Raw genomic sequence first — 27,477 nt, 5'->3', positions numbered from 1 at the left:
TTGGAAAAATGTTTGTTCTGGTCCTTTGCCCATTTTCAGTTGTATTATTTGTTTTTTTTTTTTTTTTTGCTCTTCAGTTGTAGGAGTTATTTATATATTTTGGATATTAACTCCTTGTCACATGTATGATTTGCAAATCTTTTTTTCCATTCTATCAATTGTCTTTTCATTTTGTGGATCATTTCTCTTGGTGTGCAAAAACTTTTTAGTTTAGTCCCACTTGTTTATTTTTGATTTTGTTGTTTGCGCTTTAAGTGTCATATCCAAAAACCCATGTCAAGGAGTTTTTTTCCTTTGTATTAATCTAGGAGTTTTGTGGCTTCACATGTTGCATTTAAGTCCTTAATACATTTTGAGTTAATTTTTGTGAGTAGTGTAAGATAGTTTCATTCTTTTACATGTGAATATCCAATTTTCCTAGCCCCATTTATTGAAGAGACTGTGAGTTCTGCATTGAGTATTTTTGGCTCCCTTGTCAAACAATAGTTGTCTATATATACATAGGTTTGTTTCAGGTTCTTGATTCTCTTTCACTGGTCTATGTTTCTATCTTAATACCAGTACCATACTGTTCTGGTTACTATATCTTTATACTACAGGTTGAAATCAGGAAATATGATACATCCCACTTTGTTCCTTGTTCTCAGAATTGTTGTGGTTAGTCAAGATTTTTTGTGGTTCCATGTAAATCTTAGGATTATTTTTTCTACTATTAAAAAAATGCTATGTCAACTATAATGAAAAAAATTAAAACCTTTAAAAAAATATACCCTTGAGGCAGAATATTGTATTTAAAATTCATGAAAAGCAAAAAGGACGCACAAAAAAGCTAATATTCTGACATTCCTCTCTACAAAAGAATACCTCTGGCCAATATGCTGACACCTAGTATCTAGATACCAGTTGGGCTAGTTCAAACCCTTCCTGGCATAATCTGGACCAATCTTCTGGCTAATAGAAAATGGAACCTCATCAACAGCACTTTTCAAATTACAGACTAGTGTGGCATTATATTATTTTACAGTACTGGAAGTTCTTTTCTCATTAATGAGGTTTTGTTCACATTAACATTTTAGCAAAATACGCATGAGATATAAAACTAGAATACTTAATATTCATGCTTATTATACTATAATACCTTGCCTAAGAGTTCAGAGATGAAATCGCATTTGTGACCTGCATATGCCAGTATTTCTAAACCTTTCCATTAGTATTCACATTAGAGATAAGTGAATGAAAGTAAAAATTGTCTGCAAATTGAAAAAAATGCCATTGGAATCTTCATAGAGATTGCATTGAATCTGTAGGTAGCTTTGGGTATTATGTACATTTTAACAATAGTAATAATTCTAATCCATGAACACAAGATACCTTCACATTTATTTGTGTCTTATTTGATTTTTATCAGTGTTTTATAGTTTTCAGGGTAGAGATCTTTCACCTCCATGGTTACATTTATTCCTACTTATTTTATTGTTTTTGATGCTTTTATAAATAGTTTTTAAAATTTTCTTTTTCAAATAGTTCATTGTTAATGTATAGAAATGATCCTGTTTTTGTATCTTAATTTTGTAGGCTGCAACTTTACTGAATATATTAGTTAGACCTAATAGTTGTTTGGTGGAGTCTTTTAAGATTTTCTGCATATAAAATTATGTCAGAAAGGCTCTGGGCACCACCTCCACCTCCCTGAGGGTTACTGCCACTGCCCAGGGCCCTGCAACCAGGAGCAGCCTGTACCTCTACTTCCTCACGGGTCCTCTTTCAAGTGCCTGGCAACTAGGCACTGGCTACAAACCCTGCCCATTGCCTCTATTTCCTTGGAAGCATTCACAGGCTGTACACTGGCATACCCACTATCAAAGGGATAACAGCCTGCATACACTGAGGAAAGAGACAGCAAGCATCCAAACCAAAAGCAGCCCTCACGCCAAAGAAAAAAAATAGTAAGCCCACACAAGCTACCCAGGAGCACTCCGGTAATATAAATAGCCCTTCACGATTACAGTAGATAATTGTTTTCCTTAAACCCACAGAACAAGAAAAATATAAACAAAATGAAGAAGCACAGAAACCATTCCCAGTTAAAAGAACAGAATTCCACTGAAGGAGCAAACAACAAAACAGACCTCTGCAGTCTAACAGACACTGAGTTCAAAAAGGAGGTAATGAAAATACTGAAGGAATTAAGAGTGGATATGAACAGTAATGCAGATTACTTTAGAAAGGAACTAGAAACTATAAGGAAGAGCCAAAAAAATTATAAAATTCATGTGCAGAGACATGTGCTGAGTTAAAGGCATTGAAGAGCAGAATGAGTAATGCAGAGGAACGAATAGTGACTTGGAAGATAGAAAAATGGAAATCACCCAATAGGACAGCAGACAGAAAACCAAATGAAAAATCATGAAAGCAATATAAGAAATCTATGAGATAACATAAAGCATGCCAGTCTACACGTAATAGGGATTTCAGAAGGAGAAGAAAATGAAAAGGGGATTGAAAATATATTTGAAGAAATTATAGCTGAAAACTTTCCAAATCTGAAGGAAACAGACATCAAGATCCTCAGAGGGCCCCAGTCATGTTGAACCCAAACAGACCTACACCAAGACATATTATAATAACGACAAAAGTTATAGATAAGGTAAATGATTCTAAAGGCAGCAAAAGCAAAGAGTTAGTTAAAAGGGAGCTCTGCATATAGCTAAAGAGTTAATTTATTTTTTATTTTTATTTTTTGCCCTTTTTTTTTTTTTTCCAGGGCTGCACTCGTGGCTTATGGATGTTCCCAGGCTAGGGGTCAAATTGGAGTTGTAGCTGCCAGCCTATACCACAGCCACAGCAGCGCGGGATCCAAGCCACGTCTGTGACCTACACCACAGCTCACAGCAGCGCCAGATCCTTAACCCACTGAGCAAGGCCAGGGATCAAACCCACAACCTCTTGGTTCCTGGTCAGATTCATTAACCACTGCACCACAACAGGAACTCCTAAAGAGTTAATTTAAAAGGACCCTCCCCCCATACAGCTATCAGGTGATTTCTCCACAGAAGCACTATAGGCCAGAAGAGAGTGGCAAGATATGTTCACAGTTCTAAAAGGGAAATAATTTGCAGCCTAGAATACTCTACCCAGCCAAGCTTACCATTTAAAATAGAAGGGGAAATAAAATTTCCCAAACAAAGACTAAAAGTATATGGCAATACTAAACCCATTCTAAAAGAAATATTGAAAAGTCTCCTCTAAGTAGGAAAGAAGAAAGAAGATAGGGGATAGAGGAAATCACAATTGGAAAGTAATTGCTTAAATAAGCCAGTATACATATCTAAAAGGGGGGAAAAAACCACCTATTTGTGAAAACAATGATAAACACCAGGAACAGCGAAAGGATAAACATGGAGGTGTAAAAAAGGACATCAAAATCTTAAAATTTGGGGAAGGAGAGTAAGACAATCTAGACTTTTTTTTTTAAGAGTGTGTTTGAACCAATATGACTGTCAGGCTAAAGCAAGCAGATGTAGGAAGAGGTTAATATACAGGGCAACCACAAAGTAAAACTAGATGATATATGCACAAAAACTGAAAAGAAGATACAAGCATAAAATAAAAGGAAGTCATCCAACCAAAAAAAGAAAAGAACAAAGGAGAAACATAGAATCAACTGGAAAACAAAGTTTAAAATGGCAGTGAATACGTATCTATCAATAATTACCTTAAATGTCAGTGGACTGAATGCTCCAGTCAAAAGACATAGAGTGGCAGACTGGATTAAAAAAACAAGAGCCTACAATATGCTGCCTAAAAGAGATTCACTTTAGGGCAAAGGACACATATAAATTGAAAGTAAGGGGATGGAAAAAGATAGTTCATTTGAATAGAAATGACAGGAAAGCATAAGTTGCAATACTCATATCAGACAAAAGTCTTTAAAACAAAATCTGGAGTTCCCATCGTGGCTCAGCCGAAATGAATCTGACTAGCATCCGTGAGGACACAGGTTCGATCCCTGGCTTCATTCAGTGGATTAGGGATCTGGTGTTGCCTTGAGCAATGGTGTAGGTTGCAGATGTGGCTTGAATCCTGTGTTGCTGTGGCTGTGGTCTCTAGCCTGGGACCCTCCATGTGCCACCATTGCAGCCCTTGAAAGCCAAAAAAAAAATAGTCCATAAGGAAAGATAAAAAAGGATACTATTTAATGATAAAAGGATCAATTCAAGAAAAGGATATTACACTCATTGATATGTATGCCCCTCATATAGGAGCACCCAAATACATGCAATTAATACTAACAGACATAAAAGGAGAAGTTAATGGGAATACAGTAATAAGAGATTTTAACACCCTAGAGATCATAAATGACACAAAAGAACAGTTAAACTTAATTGATATTTTCAGGATGTTACATCCAAGAAAACCAGAATATACATTCATTTCAGGTGCACATGAAACATTGTCTAGGATTGACCACATGCTGGGGCACAAAACTAACCTGAACCAATTTAAGAATGTAGAAATTATTTCAAGCATCCTCTCTGACCACAGTGGCGTGAAACTAGAAATCAACCACAGGGGTGAAAATGTGGGGAAAAAAAAAAAAGTACATGGAAACTAAAAAACATGCTACTAAAAAACCAGTGGGTCAAGGAGGAAATCAAAAAGGAAATTTAAAAAAAACTTCAACACGATTGACAATGAAAGTACAACCGTTCAAAATCTACATGATCCTACAAAAGCAGTTCTTAGCAGTAAGTTCATAGCAATACAAACCTTCCTCAAAAAAGAAGAAAAATCTCAAATCAACAGCCTGACCTACCACCAAAAAGTATTAGAAAAAGAAGGACAAACAAAACCTTAAGTCAGTAGAAGGAAGGATATCATAAAGATCAGAGAGGGAATCAATAAAGTAGAGTTCCAAAAAACAATAGAAAAAAATCAAACCAAGAGATGCTTCTTTGAAAGGGTAAACAAAATTGACAAACCTCTGGCCATACTCACCAAGAAGAGAGAGAGAACCCAAATAAAAAAATAAAAAAAAAAAGAGAGATGAAAAAAGAGAAATCTCAATAGATACTGCAAAAATACCAAAAAAATAAGAGAATACTATGAACAATTATATGCCAACACATTTGAAAACCTAGAAGAAGAGGACACCTTTCTAGAGACATACAGCCCACCAAAACTGAATTAAGAAGAAATAGGGAGTTCCCGTCGTGGCGCAGTGGTTAAGGAATCCGACTAGAAACCATGAGGTTTCGGGTTCGGTCCCTGCCCTTGCTCAGTGGGTTAATGATCCGGCGTTGCCGTGAGCTGTGGTGTAGGTCGCAGACGCGGCTCGGATCCCGCGTTGCTGTGGCTCTGAAGTAGGCCGGTGGCTACAGCTCCAATTCGACCCCTAGCCTGGGAACCTCCATACGCCACGGGAGCGGCCCAAGAAATAGCAACAACAGCAACAACAACAAAAGACAAAAAAAAAAAAAAAAAAAAAAAAAGAAGAAGAAGAAATAGACCATTTAAACAGACCAATCACTAGAAATGAAATTGAACATGTAATAATAAAAAATAAAATTTCCTACAAACAAAAGTTCAGGACCAGATGGCTGCACGGGCAAATTTTACCAAACATACCAAGAACTTATACCTATCCTTTCTTAAACTTTTCCAAATGACTGAAGCAGGAACACTCCTAAAGATATCCCATGAAGCCACCATTACTCTAATACCAAAACCAGACAAAGACACTACCAGCATAGAAAAAAAAATTTTTTTTTTTTGTCTTTTTGCTATTTCTTGGGCCGCTCCCACAGCATATGGAGGTTCCCAGGCTAGGGGTCGAATCGGAGCTGGAGCTGCCTGCCTACGCCAGAGCCACAGCAACGAAGGATCCGAGCCGCGTCTGTAACCTACACCACAGCTCACGGCAACGCCAGATCGTTAACCCACTGAGTAAGGCCAGGGACCGAACCTGCAACCTCATGGTTCCTAGTCGGATTCGTTAACCACTGCGCCACGACGGGAACTCCTTTTTTTATTGTTGTTGTTGTTGTTGAGACTCAAAAATTTTAAACAAAATTTTAGCCAACCGAATCCAACAACACATAAAAAAGATCATACACCACAATCTAGGAGGATCCATCCCAGGTTCACAAGGATGGCTCAATATATGCAAATCAGTCAGCATCATACACCACATTAACAAAAACCACATGATCATCTCAATAGATGCAGAAAAAGCATTTGACAAAATCCAACATCCTTTCTTGTTAAAAACTCTTAGCCAAGTAGCTATAGAGGGAACATAACATAACAAAAGCTGTTTATGACAAACCTACAGCCGGTATAATACCCAACAGAGAAAACTGAAAGACTTCCTGCTAAAATCTGCAAGAAAATAAGCATGCCCACTCTCACCACTTTTATTCAACTTAGTACTGGAAGTCCTAGCCACAGCAATCAGACAAACGAAAGAAAAGATGTCCAGATTGCAAGAGAAGAGGTAAAATTGTCACTATATGCAGATGAGATGAGATGATACTGTATATAGAAAACCCTAAGGACACGACACAAAAACTATTCAAACTGATCAACAAATTCAGCAAAGTAGCAGAATAAAAGATTAACATTCAGAAATTGGTTGTATTTCTGTATACTAACAATGAAATATTAGAAAAGGAATATAAAAAATACCTTTTAAAATCACACCCCAAAAATTAAATACCTAGGAATAAACCTTACCAAGGAGGTAAAAGATCATATGCTGAGAACTATAGAACATTAATCAAGGAAATTAAAGAGAATTCAAAGGAATGGAAAGATATCCCATACTCCTGAATTGGAAGAATCAATATTGTTAAAGTGGCCATGCTATCCAAAGCAATCTACAGATTTAATGTGATCCCTATCAAATTACCCATGACATTTTTCACAGAACTAGAACAAACAGTACAAGAATTTGTATGGAACCATAAGAGACCCAGAATTGCCAAAGCAGTCCTGGGCAGCAGGGGAGGAGGGGTGGGAACAAAGTAGGAGGCATAACTCTCCCAGGCTTCAGACAGTATTACCAAGGTACAGTAATTAAGACAGTGTAGTACTTGGATGAAAACAGACACATGGACGAATGGAACAGAATAGAGAAATGAACCCAGACATCTATGGTCAATTAATCTTTGACAAAGGAGGCAAGAATATAAAGTGATAAAAAGGGAGTTCCCATCATGGCTCAGTGGTAATGAACTCGACTACTATCCATGAGGACGCAGGTTCAATCCCTGACCTCCCTCAGTGGGTTAATGATCCAGCATTGCTGCAAGCAATGATGTAGGTCACAGATGCTGCTCAAATCTGCCGTGGCTGTGGCTGTGGCTTAGGCTGGCAGCTGTAGCTCCGATTTGACCCCTAGCCTGGGAATTTCCATATGCCACAGGTGCAGCCCAAAAAGACCAAAAAAAAAAAAAAAAAAAAAAAAGTAAAAAGATAGTCTCTTCAGCATGTGGTGCTGGGAAAACTGGACATCTGCAGGTAAATCAATGAAACTAGAACACAGTCTTACACTATGTACAAAAAGAAACTCAAAATGGCTTCAAAAGTTAAACATAAGACAAGACAACAAAAAACTAGAAGAGGATAGGTAAAACATTCTTCAACATCAACTGTACAGACCTTTTCTCAGATCAATCTCCCAAGACAATAGAAATAAAAAATAAACCAGTGGGACCAATTCAAACTTACAGGCTTTTGCACAGCAAAGGAAACAATTAAAAATTAAAAAGACAACATTCAGAATGATAGACAATAGTTGTAAACAATGCAGTCAACAAGGGCTTAATCTCCAAAACATGCAAACAACACAGGCAACTCAACAGCAAAAAACAAAAAACCATTTCCATATGATACAGAATGAATCTCATGGCATTCCCATCATGGCGCAGCAGAAGTGAATCTGACTAGGAACCATGAGGTTTCAGATTCGATCCCTGGCCTTGCTCAGTGGGTTAAGGATCTGGTGTTGCTTTGAGCTGTGGTGTAGGTCACAGATGCAACTCAGATCTAGCGTTGCTGTGGCTCTGGTGTAGGCTGCCAGCTGTAGCTCCGATTAGACCCCTAGCCTGGGAATCTCCATATGCTACAGGTACGGCCCTAAAAAGACAAAAAGACAATCAAACAAACAAACAAACTCAATTGAAAAATGGGCAGAAGACCTAAAGAGACATTTCTCCAAAGAAGACATACTGATGGCCAGTAGGCACATGAAGAAATGCTCAACATCACTAGTAGAGAAATGCAAATCAAAAACTTCGTTGAAGTACCACCTCATATTGGTCAGAAGGGCCATCATTAATAAGTCTACAAATAACAAATTCTGGAGGGGGTGTAGTGAAAAGAGAATCCTCCTACACTGTTGGGAATGTAAATTGGTGCAACCACTATGGAAAACGTTATGGAGGTTCCTCAGAAAACTAAATATAGAACTACCATATGATCCAGCAATCCCACTGTGGGTCATATATCCAGACAAAGCTTTCACTCGTATGTTCATAGTAACACTATTTACAGTTGTCAAGACCTGGAAGCAACCTGAATGTCCATTGACAGATGAATGGATTAAGATGTGGTAATGTACATCTACCACAATGGAATATTACTCAGCCACAAAAAAAGAATAAAATAATGCCATTTGCAGCAATGGAGATGCAACTAGAGATTCTCGTACTCAGTGAAGTAAGAGAAAGAAATACTATATGATATCACTTACATGTGGAATCTAAAATATGACACAAATGAATATATCTATAAAACAACCAGACTCACAAACATGGAGAACAGACTTGTGGTTGGTAAGGGAGTGGGGAAGGAGTGGGATAGACTGGGAGTTTGGGGTTAGTAGATGCAAACTATTACATTTGGAATGGATAAGCAGTGAGGTCCTACGTATACCACAGGGAACTATATCCAGTCACTTGTGATAGAACATGATAGAAGATAATATAAGAAAAAGAATGAATATATATGTATGACTGGGTCACTTTGCTGTACAGCAGAAATTAACACAACATTGTAAATCAAACTATACTTTTTAAAAAATTATTAATTAAAAAATAAAGTGGACCTCAAGCATAAAATAAATAGAATTATGTTAGGAATTCTCTTATTCCTGTGCTGCAGCAGGTTAAGGCTCCAGTGTTGTCACTGCAGCACTTGGGTTGCTACTGTGGCGCAGGTTCAGTCCCTGGCCGGGAAACTTCCACACGCCATGAGCATGGCAATAAATAAATAAATAAATGTATGCTCTCTGCACATAAATACAGTTTTTCAGGGTTTTTTTTTTTTTTTGTGGGTATTTTTTTGGTCTTTTGTCTTTCTAGGGCCACACCCGTGGCGTATGGAGGTTCCCAGGCTAGGGGTCTAATCGGAGCTGTAGCTGCTGGCCTACCCACAGCCACAGCAACACCAGATCCAAGCTGCGTCTGGGACCTACACCACAGCTCATGGCAACGCCGGATCCTTAACCCACTGATCAAGGCCAGGGATTGAACCTGCAACCTCGTGGTTCCTAGTTGGATTTGTTTCTGCTGCACCACAACAGGAAGTCTGAGACAGTTTTACTTTTTTTCCAATTTTGATGTCTTTTATTTCTTTTTCTTGCCTGATTGCTCTGCCCCGTATTTCCTGTACTGTGTTGAAAAGGAGTGGTGAATATGGGCACACTTGTTTTATTTGTAATCCTGGAGGAAAATCTTTCAACCTTTCATCATTAAGTGGACTTCATATATAGCATTTATTATGTTGACATACATTCCTTCTATGCCTAGTTTTTTGCATTTTTATCATGAACAAATACTGAATTTTGTCAGTTGTTTTTCTGTATGTATTGAGATGATCTTTTAAATTTCATTCTATTACTGTGATGGATCACATCTATTGATTTGTTTGTGGTGAGCCATCCTTGTTTCCCAGAAATAAATCTCACTTGATTGTGATGAATGATCCTTTTAATGTGCTGCTGAGTTTTGTTTGCTTGTATTTTATTGATAGTTTTTACATCTATATTCATCAGGGATATTGTTATATAGTTTGCTTTTAAAATAGAGTATTCAACTGAAAAAGTTAGAAAATCAATGTGGTAAGCCTAAGAAAAGCAAAAGAAAGTTGAAAATAAATAAATGCATTGTGGGTTAAGCACTTGACATAGTATCCAGGAGGATGTGGGTTCAATTCCTGGCTTAGTGGGTTAAGGATCCAGCATTGCTTCAAACTGTGGCATAGGTCGCAGATTCGATTGGGATCTGGCGTTTCTGTGGCTCTGTTGTAGGCTGGCAACTGCAGCTCTGATTCCACCCCTAGCCCGGGAACGTACATATTCCATAGGCGTGGCCCTAAAAAGAAATTAATTCTTTGGAAAGAAATCTGCTTAGATGACTACCATAACCTTCTGACAGATCTTCTGTTATCTGGTTGCTACAGTGTAGCCAGAGTGATCCTTCATAGCACTACCTGCTTGAGTAACTTTTCCTTGTGTTTAGAATGGCTCGCAGGACTCTTTTTTTCCTGTTTCGTCTTTTTGTCTTTTAGGGCCACACCCACGACATATGGAGCTTCCCAGGCTAGGGGTCCAATCGGATCTGTAGCGGCCCGCCTACTCCATGGCAATGCAGGATCCCAGCCGTGTCTGCAACAGCAAAGCCAGATCCTTAACCCACTGAGCAAGGCCAGGGATCGAACCCACATCCTCATGTATGCTACTCAGATTTGTTAACCACTGAGCCATGATGGGAATTCTGGCTCACAGGATCTTAAAAACCCAACTCCTGTCTACTTTTCCCCACATTTCTCACCTTTTTCCTGTATCCCATATCTCCAACCCTTATCTCCTCCTGCCCTCTTCTCCAGCCATATAGAACACAGAACTTCTTTTGGCTCACTGAATGTTGATAACATTTCCTTTCCTGGAGCTTTGCATTTGCTCTGTACCTTAAAGGCCTCCCCACTCTTGTCTAACTAGTTCCTGCTCAGTCTTCAGGACTCAGTTTAAATTGTATTCTCTGCAAAGCCATTAAATACACAAACATACACATGTGTGTACACATGTACACACACATTTTCAGTTAACAGACTATTTTAGATACTTGGTCCTATGTGCTCTTGTAACACTTAACTTCTCCTGTCATAGCATTTATCACCAGTAAATATCAAGGAAATGTTTGAAAAAGAGTTTCACTGGGGCACTCTATCAGAAAACATTTCTTTTGTCTTTTTCCTCTTTTTTTCTTTTGTCTTTTTAGGGCTGCACTCGCAGTATATGGAAGTTCCCAGGCTAGGGGTCCAATTGGAACTGGCACTGGAGCTACTGGCCACAGCCACGCCAGATCTGAGCCGCGTCAGTGACTACACCATAGCTCAAGGCAATGCCGGATTCTTAACCCACTAAGCGAGACCAGGGATCGAACCTGTGTCCTCATGGATACTAGTCAGATGTGTTATCGCTAAGCCACAATAGGAACTCCCAAAAACATATTTCTTGGGAGTTCCCATTGTGGCACAGCAGAAAAGAATCCGACAGTATCCATGAGGACGCGTGTTGGATCCCTGCCATTGCTTAGTGGGTCAGGGATCTGGCGTTGCCATGAGCAGTATTATAGGTTTCAGACATGGTTTGGATCCACATTGCTGTAACTGTGGCATAGGCCGGCAGGTGTAGCTCCAATTCGACCCTTAGCCTGGAAACTTCCATATGCCACAAGTGCAGCCCTTAAAAAAAGCAAAAAAAAAAAAATAAGAAAGAAAGAAAGAAAAGGAAAGAAAACATATTTCTAAAGTTACAATGTTTAGAAGGATTAAAATAAAAAATTTCCAAAGCTACTTTTGCCAAAGTAGATAGCATTATCAATGAGATACACCAGCAGAGTATATTGTGTGCTAAAGGAGCTATCTTAAATTTAGCAAATAGTATTGGTTTGCTTTCTAGGGAAAAATATATTTTTGGATCATCTCCAAATAAAGTTTAGGTACATTAAAAAACTAAGTATAAACAATCAAATTATATAAAACTAGAATAAAAGAGAAACTAGCATTTTTATCAAACCTTTAGGTCGGCATTATCCAGTGGAAATATGATGCCAGTCACATAAGTAATTTAAAAAATTTTAGTAGCCATGTTAAAAAAGTAAAAATAGAGGAGAAATTAATTGTAATGATGTTTTATTTAACCCAGTATGTCAGGATATTATTTCAATATGTAATCAGTATTAAAATTAGAACTAATTATTTCACATTGTTGGGTTCTTTTGTACTAAGTCTTTGAAATCTGGTGTGTATTTTGCACTTACAGCACACCACCATATAGTCAAAGACAAGCCACATTTTAAGTGCTTGACAAATAGCAACAAGTTAAATTTAGAAACAATGGAAGATGTCACAAAGGGAAAAATAGGTAACATTAGCTAAAGGAAAATAAGCACTTGTGTTAAAAAATTGAGGAGACAAAATGGGAAAATATTTTCTGCATAATTTAGTACATTATTACTATTATTATTATTATTATGCAAAGAGTTCATATGAATTACTAAGAACATGTAAGATGGCGGAAGATAACAAGGTAAGATGATAGCCAATTTACAAAAGAGATATTAACAAGTGTAAAGATAGCATTTAACCTCATTAATAAAGTACAAATTAAAACAATAATAATACACTGTTTTCATCTATCAAGGTAGAGGAGATTTTAAAACTATTTTCTAGGGTTACAGGGAATGTGATAAAAGGGTATTCTCATAGACCATGAGGGGAAATGTGAATTTGTAAAACCCTTTAAGAAGCAGTTTAGCAACAGACACAAGAATTATATTTCAGGGAATATGTAATTAGGTAACTAATTACAGAGAAGGGAAAACTACCCTACCGAAATGCTCCCTTTGGCATTATTTATAATCCTGGAAAAATTGAAAATTACCTAAATTCCTTAATTAAGAGAATGGTAAATTAGTTTATGGTATAGACATTGATGATATACTTTGAGTAATAGCTTGGAAAAATCTTTGTTATAATATTAAACCAAAAAAATAGAGAATTGGAGGTCTTATTTTTGCCTTTTATATTTAAGGGGGAAATTAAGCCTATGCATAGAGAACAAGACTAAGAGATTTATTGAGATATTGATAACAAATGTTTATCAGGATAGAAGGACTTTGAGGTTTTTTTTGTTTTTTGTTTTTCTGTTTTTTCAAATGTCATAAAATTAGTTTGTATTACCTAAAAAATGAAAAGAAAACTACATAAAATTATGAGGTTAATTTAACATATCAAATATAATTTGAGATGTCACACTAATTCAGGTGTGTTCATCCCAACGTTTACCTAAAAATTTATACAAATGATGAAGTGTAAGCATAGATTATCCAAGTATTCTGTGATTTAACTGCATCTTTGTTTCAGAGTGAAGTTTATTGACTTTCCAGTAAAATTGTGCCACTATCTTTTTTCCCCTTATTTTTGTCTTAAGACTGACTTCCAGAAAAGTAAAGTAATACTTTTTAAACAAAGGTGTAATCTCTGTTTTCCTTCTCAGTTTCATAATTTAAATCATAATTAAATAGCTCACATCTACTCTCTTACTAGCAACATTTAATATCTTGATATACTGATTTAGTCTATTGTTTGGACTAATACATCTTCCCCTCATTTTAAGGTTATTCTGGTACAAGTTAATCCAGGGGAAGCATTTACAATAAGAAGAGAAGATGGACAGTTTCAGTGCATTACAGGTAAGAATGGTAATTTATTATTTGAGACAAGACTAAAATTTGTAACACATAAAAGTGTATATGCTTGGGATTTCTTCCTTTCCTTCTCACTAATTACCACACCAAGGCACAAACTCTGAATACTTTCGTGTACTTTTTGTACTGTTCTTCTTATGAGAATTTACCCATATCACCACCACCACTAGTCTATCCAAATACTTCCAGACTGAGCTGAGATCTGATCTTTAAAAGGTTTTTTATAAAATCTTTAGTAAGCATCACTTCCACAATGCTCACTAGCCACCACACACAGACAATGTTTGTGCCAAACAGAAATGTCTCCAGATATTATCAAATGTCCCCTGGAAGGCAAAATCGCCCCCTGTTGAAAACTACCACCCATGTGAAGATGAGAGCAATAAAAAGGTCACCAACTTTGGAATTAGAGAGCGTGGATTTAAATCCCGACTCTGCCACTTACTAGCTGTGTGAACTTCTTCATGTAATTTAACCTCTGTCAGGTACATTTCTCAGCAGTAAAATTCCTATCCCTGTGAATAATAAGAGCACACCTCTTAGGACCATTGTGAGGGTTAACTAATATGCATATAAAGCACTTTAAACCAGACCTGGCACCTATAAAGCACTCAGTAAGTGGTGATGATGGGTACTGTAATGGCGTTTAATAGAAAGTGACCCCCATCTCCTGTGAGACCTCAGAAGACCAATCGGGCCATTCAGTTAGGAAGAATGTACTTATAACATTTCTTCTAGTTAATATTATTTAAAGCCACTTAAATTTCATATGTTTAACTTGAAATGTTTATTTGGTCTCTCTAAGTTTTAAGCATTTTTATGGGCAGCTACCATTTCTTTGTATTCCCTTCAGTTCTTGGCCTTCCACGTCTTGGGTACCTAACTAATAGTTACTACTTTCTTATGAAAAGAACACATTAGAAGTAGGATGACCATGGAGTTCCCATTGTGGCTCAGTGGTTAACGAATCCAACAAGGAACCATGAGGTTGTAGGTTCAATCCCTGGCCTCGCTCAGTGGGTTATGGATCTGGCATTGCCGTGAGCTGTGGTGTAGGTTGCAGACGTGGCTCGGATCCCGCATTGCTGTGGCTGTGGCATAGGCTGGCGGCTACTGCTCCAATTGGACCCCTAGCCTGGGAACCTCCATTTTCCGAGGGTGAGGCCCTAGAAAAGACAAAAAAAAAAGAAGTAGGTGACGATATGCTTTATCATCCAAACTAGGATACTCTAAGAGTGAAAGTGGACCCTTGCCATTGCTCCAAGATAACTGGTGTCAGCCAGATTGTTTCAGACACACCAGGACTTATGGTACCCACCCACCCCCAATTTAACCTGGGCTATCAAATCAATTTAATCAAAGAAGAAATAGACTTCTTTCTAGAGAAGCAGTTAGCTCAATAATTACAGTGAAAACTTTTAGCCTGCCATCCAAACCTTACATGTCTTGGAGTTAGCACTTTCTCTAAGTTAATTTAAATCTTTTGAGCACCAGTTAATAGATAACTTCACAAATAGAAGAGTCCACATAAAAGCTTAAAAGAAATAAGATAGTTGAATTTATAAGCACTGTAATAAACTTTGCCTGTCTTGTCGGTTAGGTTTCCATAAAAGTAATTCCTTTTTTTTGGAGTTCCCTGGTGGCTCAGGAGGTTATGGTTCCATCCAGCATTGTTGCTATTGTGGCACAGATTCAGTCACTGGCCTGGGAACTTCTACATGCTGCAGGTGTGACCCAAAAATTTTTTTTTCATTTTTATACTAGCTACTTCTTAGAATGTAAGTTTTAAGTAGAGCACACACCTTCGGTTATATGTACATCTCTTTTCAAATTGTTTTCAATAAATGTTTATGATGGCAATATTTTAAATAATATAACATTGGTGTTTTTCAAACACATCTGCAAATGAGAATATTCATTACTATTTTAGTGTGACTTAAAATGCAAATACTCATCATTGCAATTGGATAACCAGACTTTGAATTTTAAATAACTTATATTTTAAAAGTCAATTTGTGGAGTTCCCATCATGGCGCAGTGGAAATGAATCCGACTAGGAACCATGAGGTTGCAGATTCGATCTCTGGCCTCACTCAGTAGGTTACGGATCCGGCTTTGCCGTTAGCTGTGGTGTAGGCACAGATGTGGCTCGGATCTGGCGTCGCTGTGGCTGTGGTGTAGGCCGGTGGCTACAGCTCTGATGCAGCCTGGGAACTTCCATATGCTCCAAAAAGAAAAAAGAAAAAAAAAAAAACATAAAAAGTCAATTTGTAATTGTAATTTGTAAATGCTCTCTCTCATAAAATCAGTTAAATTAATTTTTTGTGGCAATTACCCCTTCAATCAAGACCAAAAAAAAGCCTGTCTAGTTTATAATGTGCCTATAGTACTAAAAGTGTCCTAATAGTAGGAATTGACTACCATGTAAAGATATTTTTAAGCAGGGACATATTTCTTTGCTTCAGTAGAAAAGGAAGACACTTTTCTCCATACATTAGATTATAAGAGTGGAGATTTGTTTTAAAATTACTACTGGGCAGAGTTTCAAAAACACAGGAAAGGTTAGGGGAACCATGTAGAAAGTACAAAGGTCTCCCCTCTTTATGTTTTTGTTTATCCAAAATTAAAAGATGGTATATGTATGGTAGTGAACTAGAGACTAGTTGAAGTCTTTGTAAAGATCAGTGTGCCCTCCAAGCAGAAGACAGTGCAAGAAAAGACTAGGACTGCTGGAGCTCATCCTCTCCTCCTTTTTCTTGCTCTTTGCCTTCACGTGACAATCATCTTGATCTAGGCCTAGAGCTCGGTAAAAAGGAAGAGTGTAAGTAGAAGTGGAGAAATGTATAAGCAGCATATGAGAAAGAGACAGTCTTAAGGAGGAAAATCACATGCCAGTGAAACAGAAAAATAGGGTCCCTAAGGCCATCAAGTTAGGAAAACTTTTCTCTTCACAGCCACTATACTAGTAAAAGAAAACCTCTATCATAAAGCCTAAAGAATTGAGATAAATCTAATATAAATTAATAAGCATTTGAATTAAAGACTGTTCTTTTTAAAGTAGTTTTACTACCTATCAAGAATTTATACTAACAAAAACTAAGTTAAAGAATCACAGAGAACATTACAGATATAAATAATCCTCATTTTATTGGAGGTTCAGAATTTGTGTGTTACAGTCAGTTATGGGCAAAGCTCAACATACGTACTCCCCACCCCCCAGTAGCATACTGCTGGAATAGACAAATTGCTAATATTTTTTTCATGAATGTACTAAGCCTCTGCTGAGGTATACTGTGCCAGCTGCAAGGGAGTCAAAGAAAACCATGACACAGTTCCTGCCATTGAAGAACGCAGTGTAGTAGGAGAAAAGGGGGGAAATTAACAATTGTATCACAATATAAAAAGAACCATTAGAGATATGCATGGGGTGTTATGGGCACATAGGAGAGCTTAATCACAGAGTAATTATGTGGAGGAAGGGGACTCTTCAAAGAAAATGTGACACATGTCCTGTTTTTAAGGAACATAGTAGTTGGCCAAATGGACAGAGGGGTCTCAAGAAAGCATTTTAGGCAGAGGGAACAGCATACAAAAGCAACAGAAGGAAAGAACAACGTATTTGGATAACTGCAGAGAGATTGGAATTGCTAGAAAGTTGTGTAAAAGGGGTGTAGACAGAGAGGAATCTGAAAATATAGTCAGCTCTTGAAATGGCCTGACTGCCAGACCAAGAACTTTGTTATAAAAGGGAGGAAGAACTCTTGAAGGAGATTATGCAAAAGAAGTGACATCCAGTTTATAGTTTTGGGAAAGATCAGTGATGTTTTCCAGTTCTTTTAATATATAGTCACCTGTTAACCTGCAACTCTTCCTACTTCAAATCTAATGTAACAAATATTCAAATCAGATGTTAACAAGTATTCTTTTAAATGCACTGCATAGTTTCTCTCTCTTCTCTCCACCCCTAAAAAAAGAAGAAAAAATGAAATAAATTGTTATGGGTCAGAAAGGAGGACTTTTCAATATTTGTTTTTTAAAATATGTTTTACATTTATAATGAGAATAATGTACTTTGTTTATTTGATTGTTTTTTATTGTTCCATACCATTCTTTCCAAGTCTAATAAAAGATCCTATGTCTCTCTGTCCTTAAACTTTGCCTTATCTCATGTCCTTTTAGACAGTGCCCAACTCTTAAATATCTAAAAGTATAGTTCCCTGCCTTTTATCACTCTTCCGTTTGCCATTCTGCTCTTTGGTTAGGCTTATTTTTACTACCTAATTCTAATATATACCTCATTTTTGCACTCTTAACACCATTGTTAATTGGTTTTAGCACAAATACATTATTACTTTTGAAATTGGAGTACTGTTTTGAATCTCTGTGGGTTTTTTTCCACTATTTTGAAACATCTAACAACTTGATGTTTTTTTTTTAGCAAAGTGCAATGATAGCATGTCCAGATATTATCTTATATAATAAGTATTATAAAAATTCATTTTGCCTGGTAGTTGTATACAGAAATGTAAAAATTTATTAACTGAAAAATCTTAAGGCTTATTATTAATATATTTTTGTAACAAGTGCTAAAGACTGCCCTTCCTAGTTTTGTTTTGTGGAGAGGTATACAGAATAGAGAATTAGCCAAAATTTCTGAATTTGGATTACTGGTAAGGTCCTAGAAGCATATTTTATAGAGAATATGTGGTGGATCTTAAGATTCCTGGTACAGAGCTGCCTTCCTGGCATTAAATTGGTATCCATCCTTCATATGTCATCTGTTCCATGAAGTGTTTGTAGACAAGATCTTTCTTCGTTTTCTCTCTTCTTCTCCGCGTGGGACCCACATACAGGTCATTGAGGAAGGAAATAAAGTTTTACATATAGTTTGTAGTCCTGGTACCTTGCATAGCATCCAGCACATAGAGAATGCTTAATAAATGTTTCGTTAAGTTGACTGAGGAAAAAAAAACTCACCTTTCTTGAGCATTTGTATATGCCAAGCAAATAGAGTCTGTATAGACAATTTTATCTAAAAATCCTACTTATTGAGAGGCAGATTTCTTTTTTTTTTCCCCTTCTTTTCTTCCAAGACATCTCAAAATTAATAAATAGGACTAAAGAATAAGAATTTGTGGTTAAGAATAAGAATCTAATGGTTTTGCATTGTTACAGCACTTCTGTGGTGAGACTGCATGCAAGATGGAAAGTTATATTAAAAAAAAAAAAAGACCTAGGAGTTCTTTGGTGATCTAGTGGTTAGGATTTGGCACTTTCACCACTGTGGCCTGGGTTCAGTCCAGGATCTGGAACTGAGATCTGACATCAAGCCGCCGCATGCCATGGCAAAAAAAAAAAAAAAAAAAATACCAGCTTATGCTTATACTTTTTATATGCCCTGGCCCCTTCAAATGATTTTTATATGCCCTGGCCCCTTCTACTGTATTAGATGTGTATTAGAGTTCCTCTTAAAAACTGACTCAAGAATTTCCCATCGTGGCTCAGTGGGTTAAGAACCCATATCCATGAGGATATGGGTTTGATCCCTGGCCTTGCTCAGTAGGTTAAGGATCCGGCGCTGCCGTGAGCTGTGGTGTAGGTCGCAGATACATCTTGCATCCCGTGTTGCTGTAGCTATGGCATAGGCTGGCAGCTGCAGGTCCGATTCAACCCCTACCTAGCTTGTGCGTTTCCATATGCTGCTGGTGCGGCCCTAAAAAGAAAAAAGAAAACTGACTCAGTCACAAAAGTTTATTGCAGTGATATTGAGACTCCCTCTCTTCTTCCCTTTCCTTCCTAGCACTTAAGTCCTAAAGCCATTAGGTGGGGCAGAACTCTGTAGACGCTTGTCTTAGTCCCTTAGGGCTACCATAACAATACCATGGACTGGGTGGCTTATAAACAATGTAAATATATTTCTCACAGTGCTAAAGGCTCAGGTCCAAGATCATGGTGACAGCATGTTCAGGTTCTGGTGAGAGCCCTTTTGCCACTTGCAAACTGCTGACTCTCACTCTAACCTCACATGGTAGTAGGGATAAGGGAGCTCTCTGAGGTCTCTTCTAAGAGCACTAATCCCACTCTGAGGGCTCTACCCTCGTGTCCTTATCACCTCCCAAAGACTTTACCACTTAATACCAGCACATTGGTGTTAGGGTTTCAGTATATGAATGGGGGGGGGGGGACGCAGACATTCAATCTGTGGCAGCATTGCACTGGAGGAGCTGCAGTGCTGCAGAGTGGGATATCAGAGCTAAATTCGGGGAGACGTTCCATCACATCCGCCTAGTGTAAAGAGTCAGACAGTAAGGAAGGGACGCACACAGCGACATGGCCTGCTATGTGGATTCAGAGCCTAAACAGGCTGAGGAAGGCATCCTGAAGAAGGAGTGGCCTGGTGTGGGGTGTAAGACTCTCTGCAGGATGAGGAGATCCTCATTTGGGGTGGCCCAGCATGTGGAATCCGTGCCTGTTTAAGGTAAGGACATGCACCTGAGAGAGCAACCTGATGTAGGGAGTCACAGCTCAGACAGGGAGGAGCCATCTGTGTGGAGGGGTAGCCTGACATGATGACGGGTGGTTGGAGCCCCAGGGAGGGTTACATCACTCCCATGCTGAGGGTGGTCTGGAGTGGAAGGTTAGAGCTTGAGTTACGTAAAAGGCTATCCACACAGAAAAGAGCCTACTGTTTAGTGGGGAGGGCATCTGACAAGAGAGCAGCCTGGCATGGGCTGTTGCAGCCCCAGCCGGGCGATGAAAGTGTCCATTTGGTGGAGGCAGTCATCAAGTCTGAGTCCTGGAGCTATGAGAGCGGTGATTTGGCTTGAAGAGTCAGAGCCCAAATGAGGTCACGAGGATGTTGTCTACATGGGAGATAGAGAATGGAGTCCAGCAAGGAGAATCAGATCCTGAGCATGTGAGGAGGGAATCCTCATGGCAGGCCAGGTGGTACCAGAGCCCAAAGAAGCCCCCATCCACACTTGAGGGGCATCTCAGCATAGCATAGGAAACAAGAGTCTCAGTGAGAAGAGGAAGATATCCTCACAGAGGATTGGCCTGGTATGGATCAGAGCCACCTTTCTGGCGGACAGAACTTAGACTAACAGATGAGAGTTACAGGGAAGCAAATTTTGAGTCACAGGGAAGAACTGTCTAACAATTATGACTGTGTAAGAGTGAAGACATTGCTTTCTTATACCTGAGTCCCATCATTATGTGTTCTCAGTTACTGATTGAATGATATTATAAAAGTAATTCTTGCATAGTAAAAGAATTTTGAATGCAAGTTCCAACATTCATTCTAACTAAAGATTCTTTGATTCCAAAATAACCTGTTAATTAAACTGAGATATCCATAATTACTTTTGGAAATGAGTACTTTGAATGAGAGTCTTAAATTTAACAAGTATATCTGTGTACAGGCACAGGCACATTTCATAGAGTAATCAAGCTAGTGAATAGTTATTGCTCTTAATAGACCTATAAACAGTATGCCAATAGCTGATTTACTAATCCACATTCCTAATAAAATAAACACTTGTGAAAGAAACTTCCACTAAAACTTCTATATCTTGTAAGGGTAGAAACAGTGATGCTGTCTTTATTTTGATATATAAAACCTTACTTAACAAGAGTGTTTAGGGAATATTAGCTTCCTTCTGTTTTGTTTCCTTAACTGCAAAAAATGTCTCTTTTCATTGTTGGTTCTCTGTGCTAAAACAGTGCCTTTGTTTAGTAGGCATGCTGTTGATATTTATTAAAATAATTGCTTAAATATTTTAAAGTATATTGGCGTACTTGTTTGCCTTGGTAACTACAACATACTGAAAATATACTTTTAAACTTAGGGATATTTTAGTGCCTCAGAGTAGTCAATGTGAGCACCAGGTAAGATTGTAGAGTAATATGAAAATTTTAGTTTTAAAATGTTAAAAAAAAAAAAAAAGCCTAGTTAATCATTTGGCCAGATCCTGGATTTCTGCCTATTTTCTATTCTTTTCTTTCTTTTTTTTTTTTTTTTTTTTTTTTCCGGTCTCTTTAGGGCCACACCTGTGGCATATGGAAATTCTCAGGCTAGGGGTCTAATACAAGCTGCAGCTGCCAGCCACAGCCACAGCCACGCAGGGTTTGAGCTGCCTCTGCGACCTACACCACAGCTCGTGGCAACGCCAGATCCTTAACCCACTGAGTGAAGCCAGGCATCCAACCTGCATCCTCATGGATGCTAGCTGGGTTCGTTGCTACTGAGCCACAACGGGAACTCCTTTGCCTGTTTTCTTATGATTTGACTTTCATGTGTAGAAGAGTTGTTGTAGTGAATTCAGGTTTGTTGAAAAGTATTAACCTTTGTTTTTTCGTATCTCCCCTTAGTTAGGGAAGTCAGTAACCCAACTGGCTATCCCAGAGTATGCTGATTCTGAGCCCCCTCACCCACTAGAGTTTGTATGACCTCGAAATCTTCCTTGCTTTCCCTTTTGCTTCCAAATGTCTTTGACCAGCTTCTTAGCAGTTACTGATTTTTCGCCATTGGTATCTCATATCTCTTTTCCATCTGCCAGTGGGAGGTTGTTGGGTCCTTGTTGCTTCTACTGTCACCTCATTCAAGGCATGACTGGTGCTATTGCTTGTGGGGCAGTTATTATCAGCACCTCTGTTGCTGTTTTTCTTCTCCTCACCACTGCTACTGTTTGTCACTACTTTTCTGCTCTGTCTCCTCATGCACCTGAGTCTGACTCTTCCTGATGTTATATTGGTTTGTGAAGTTAAAGGAAGTTTTTCTCCACCAGTAAGTACCACTCTGTCCTTCTCTGTGTGTTTTGGGAAGATGGTGAGTATAACCCCACATGCCTGTCCTCCCTCCTGTAATTGGTCTACTCTTTCACATTTACCATCTTCTCTACAGAACATTTTATTAGCAAGTCTCCTCCTAGACTGAGCCAGATGACTTTCAGGTCCTTAATAAAACAATATTTTGTTACATACTTATGTGTATACATTAATCCCAGTTCTGTTACTGAGAGTGAGTTCTCTGCACTCCAAAAGTTTGAGCCCCTGATCTTGCTCTTCTCTGTATTCTAGTCTGAATCTTTATGCTCATCAGATCTAATCAAATCCCTTTTCTCCCAGAATGTCTTTGTTGGGGATGAGAGAGGAAGGTTGAGTTTTCATGCAAGTAGGACTCCTAGTGACCTGTTCTGATATTCTGGAATCCCTGAGACACGTATGCAAACTACAACTCAGGCCCCATGAATCTTGTTAGATATGTCAGCTCTTTGATATTAAAAATACCTTTGCAATTTATTAGAGGTTAAATGTCTGTTGTTTTATATATCAAGATCACTGCATTTTTTGCTATAGTTACTGTAACTAGCAGTATGAAATAGAACTTTTCTTCCTAAATTCACAATAAAACTTTAAAGAAATAACAAAATATGTGAATTAATTAATGGTGTGTTTTCAAAGTACAAGTTTGGGAATAAGTCAACTTGGATTCTAGGACCAGTGGGTGGGAGTTAGAAGAAAACAGATTTAGCTCAATATAAGGAATAACTTTGTAATAAACAGAACTGTTCAAAGAGGCTCAAGAACAATCAGTTTCCCATCTGCCTTTGCAGGTGGTAATGCCTATGTGGACTCCTCACTTGATGGTGCCATTAGGAGGTCTAATTTCTTTTCAGTGGATGGTTGAAGTTGATGCCTTTTTTTTTTTTTTTTTTTTTTTTTGAAATAAGGCCATACCTGTGGCATACGAAGGTTCCCAGGCTAGGGGTCAAATCAGAGCTACAGCTGCTGGCCTATGCCACAGCAGTGCTGGATTCTTTAACCCATTGAGTGGGGCCAGGGGTTGAACCTGTGTCCTCATGGATACTAGTTGAATTCCTTACCACTGAGCCACAAAGGGAACTCCTAGAGTTGATGCCTTTTGAGGTTCTTCACAAATCTAAAATTTTATGATTCTGTATCCTTGGGTAGATTACTTAAATGTCATTATTTTGCATGGATATATACATATATATGAAATTCACATGGGCTAGTGTGAATTAGAGTCAAGAATTTTCCACCAGCTCTCAAGTTTTTAGGTATTCATAATATGCTAATATCTTATGACATATCTTACATATATTTTAACAAGTAGATCAGTAGTCTAAGAATTTTTATAAGACCACTGATTATCTTTGGACAAAACAGCTTATTACTACAAGTCTGACTGAACTTAATGAATTTCTTTAGGGACTACAGGAATTATAAGTAACTTAAGTCAAGATTATATGTAGGAGTTCCCCTCGTGGCTCAGTGGAAACGAACCTGACTAGTATCCATGAGGATGCGGGTTCAATCCCTGGCTTCACTCAGTGGGTTATGGATCCATCATTGCCATGAGCTGTGGTATAGGTTGTCTACATGGCTCGGATCCTGTGTTGCTCTGGCTCTGGTGTAGACTGGCAACTGTAGCTCACATTAGACCCCTAGCCTGGGAACTTCTATATGCCGTGGTGCAGCCCTAAAAAGCAAAATTAAAAAAAAAAAAAAAAAAAAAAAAAAAAAGATTGTATGTAGTAGATTCTCATTCTCCGTATGAGTAGCCATTATTTACTTTTTTCGTAATTTAGCAAAATAAACATGGAGAAGTTATATCCTTTATTCATTACTTAGTCTTAACCACTCTTAGAAAATGCTATAAAAGCATAGGTAACTTTTTCATACTGGTAGAAATCACATTATGATATGAAAAAGTTTACCCTTTATGTTTTCTCCTTCTCAGGTAGAAATATCATTTCTACCTGTGGAGAGGCTCAAAATACTTGTTTTGAAACATTAATGAGTCTTATTTGTGAAAATGAATCATAATAGATTATCCATTCATAAATTCAGCCCATTGTATGTTAAGTGAATGACTAGGACTCATCCTAAGTACATTGTGTAGTAGTCCCTAAACACTATTAAATGTTACTTTTCAAGAGAAACCATGTTATATATGACTTAGTTAAGAGAAAATTGCGACATTTATACTAAAAAGGCAAATACAGGCAAATTGTCATCAGTTCTTTGTGTTCCTAATGAATGATGTATCACTGTTAAAGTTATTCTCTTAGAAATAGGAAATACAAACCAATTTAGTGAGTTTTGTTAAAATAAGTGATAAAAATCTCAATTTAAAAAAAAAATTTAATGAGTGGTGATGGCAAAAGGGAAATTAAGACCCAGAAATATAATTGTGTATGCTAGCTTGTATTAACTTTTCAGCAAATATTTATAAACCTGTTGCATACTTTTTATATTGATTAGAAACTAAAATGGACCTATCAGGATCTATACTTTCTCTGAACTGGCCTCACGACATGGTATTTTATTAACTAGGCAAATATTAACTAACATTTTATGAATATAAAATGTTTGTTTGAAGTGTAATTCTCTCTGCCTTTCAATTGATCCTTTTTTCCCTTTTGGGAAAGAAGCTGTCTATCAAAGGTAGGTAAGAGCTGGAAAATGAGGAAGGTAGAAAAATAGATTGATTTAAAATGGAAAGATTAAATAATTTTAAAGGCAAGAAAGAAAAATGTTGTAGCTGCTTTAAATAATTAGGAGAGTCAGAAGTAAAAGAAGAGCTAAAGGATCTTTATTTTAAGCAGATATTAAACTAATAACGCTTAAAATTACATATCTAGTACAGTTACTGTTTAATTTGGTTGTTAAAGCTCCCTTTTGAATGCATAATACTAAACAGTTCTACAATGAGTATGTCTCAGTAAAAGAAAAGAGTAACATGTTTTTGTGAGGGGGAGTTTCATTCATTTTCAAAAATAAATGACCATTCACATGGTCAGGTTTTATTTTTTTTTTTAAGTGGTGGTTATATTTCTAGGTAATGGATAGAAAATTAGAAATAATCTATTTTCTAAGAATAATTTGCTCTCTGTTCTTAATCTCAGATATTTGGATCTTCCTAGATTGTTAACATTGGATTTTTATTAGAATCAAATTTTCTGAAGGCCTTTGATTGGAATTAATATCATTACTTGTTTGCTTAAGTTAAAGTTAGCCTAATAGATATAGGCTATACCATTCAGATTTCTTTAAGGTTTTGAATTTTTTATCTTTTATATCTGAAACAATTAAGGAAATGTGCAGATATAATGAAGTCTATTCCTGGAACTATATAGGCATTCAATAAATAGAATTTGTTCATTGAATAAATGATCTCAGTAAATATTTACATGAAACATAACTAAACTCTATTTTTCTACTACCTATGTCTGTCCCTGAAATACTTCTTTTAAAATTCCATTTAATCATGAAATGACCTAGAAATGGAGGCCAAAAGGATTGTGTTTTGGCTTTATACCATTCATCTTGACTCTAGAATTCTCATAGTGTGGGAAAATAATTCATAACAATAGTAACCATGGTGATCATATACTACTACTATTTCTGGAAAATTACTCTGTCACATTCTTGTCAAGGTCACTAGTAACCTCTGCGTTGCCGAAATGACTGGTCTTGTTTCTCATCCTACTTAACCTCTCAAGCAGCATTTGACATAGAGTATCATTCCTTCTCTGAACACTGTTGTCTTACTTCTGTAGTTTACATATTCTCTTGGTTTTTCTCCTGTTTCACTGGCAACTTCTCCTTGGTCTTTTTCAGTATGTATTAAGATTTAAGTTCAAAAGTATATAGCATATGGGAGTTCCCATTGTGGCTCAGCAATAAGGAACCTGACTAGTATCCATGAGGATTTGGGTTTGATCTCCAGCCTGGCTCAGTGGGTTAGGGATCTGGCGTTGCTGTGAGCTGTAGTGTAGGCTGCAGACATGTCTTGGATCTGGTGTTGCTGTGGCTGTGGTGTAGACCAACAGCTGCAGTTCCAATTCGACCCCTAGCCTGGGAACTTCCATATGCAGCAGGTGTGGCCCTAAAAAGAAAAAAAAAAGAAAAAAAAAAAGTTTGTAGCAGATAAGTCAAAAAGAAAAAGAAAACAACCAGTCACAAAAAGACAAATACCATATGATTCCTTTTAAAGTAGTCAAATTCATAGAGATAGAAAGACTAATGATTGCTAGGGATCAGGGGAAAATGAGGAGTTGTTTAATGAGTATAGTTTCAGTTTTGAAAGATGATAAAAGTTGGAAGGTGGTGATGGTTACACAACAATGTGATTATTTAACCACAATCTTAAAAAATAAATTTTAAAATTTTATTTTTGTTTTTAACTAAAAAAAATAGTGTGAAGGACAGACCTGAAGCCAGAGTGTAAATGATGTGGTAGGCAGAATTCTAAGATGACCGTTAAGATCCTCGCCCCCTATTGCACACACTGTACATATTTCCTGGGACTATGGTTATAATGAATTTTACTTCCATGATTGGGTTACATTGTATGATGCAGTTGAATTTTAAGAAAGAAAGATGGTCTGGAGTGAAGCTCACCTAACCAAGTGAGCCCTTAAAAAGGGACTGCACTCTTCTGGAAGTAAGAGATTCAGGACGGGGCCACATGGCAAGGAATGTGGGTGGCCTCTAGGACTTGAAAGACAGCCAGCAAGGAAATGAGGATCTTAGTCCTACAGCTACACAACTACAAGAATCTGAATTCTGCCACAACCATGTGAGCTTAGAAGAGGACTCCAGCCTCCAAAGGAGAACACACCCTAGCCAATACTTTGATTTTCACTTTTCGAGACTCTGAGTTAAGAACTCAGTC

The 27,477-nt window shown here is 37.5% G+C and overlaps 1 protein-coding gene across 5 annotated transcripts in view; it reads left to right on the top strand.

The window, feature by feature from the left end:
- The window catches only part of FNDC3A (fibronectin type III domain containing 3A), a 193,463-nt gene that overhangs the window by 78,948 nt on the left and 87,038 nt on the right, over positions 1–27,477 (top strand). For 4 of the 5 annotated variants that reach the window (XM_021065326.1, XM_021065327.1, XM_021065328.1 and 1 more), the window contains exon 3: positions 13,685–13,760. In XM_021065326.1, the coding sequence (XP_020920985.1) occupies positions 13,685–13,760 (76 nt within the window). Of the gene's footprint in view, positions 1–182; positions 2,166–13,684; positions 13,761–27,477 lie in introns of those variants that run through there. The other variant, XM_021065325.1, reaches the window with a different exon arrangement.

The sequence above is a fragment of the Sus scrofa genome, chromosome 11 (assembly GCF_000003025.6).
Source record: "Sus scrofa isolate TJ Tabasco breed Duroc chromosome 11, Sscrofa11.1, whole genome shotgun sequence".
NCBI lineage: Eukaryota > Metazoa > Chordata > Mammalia > Artiodactyla > Suidae > Sus > Sus scrofa.
This window is presented reverse-complemented; position numbering and strand designations above follow the sequence as displayed.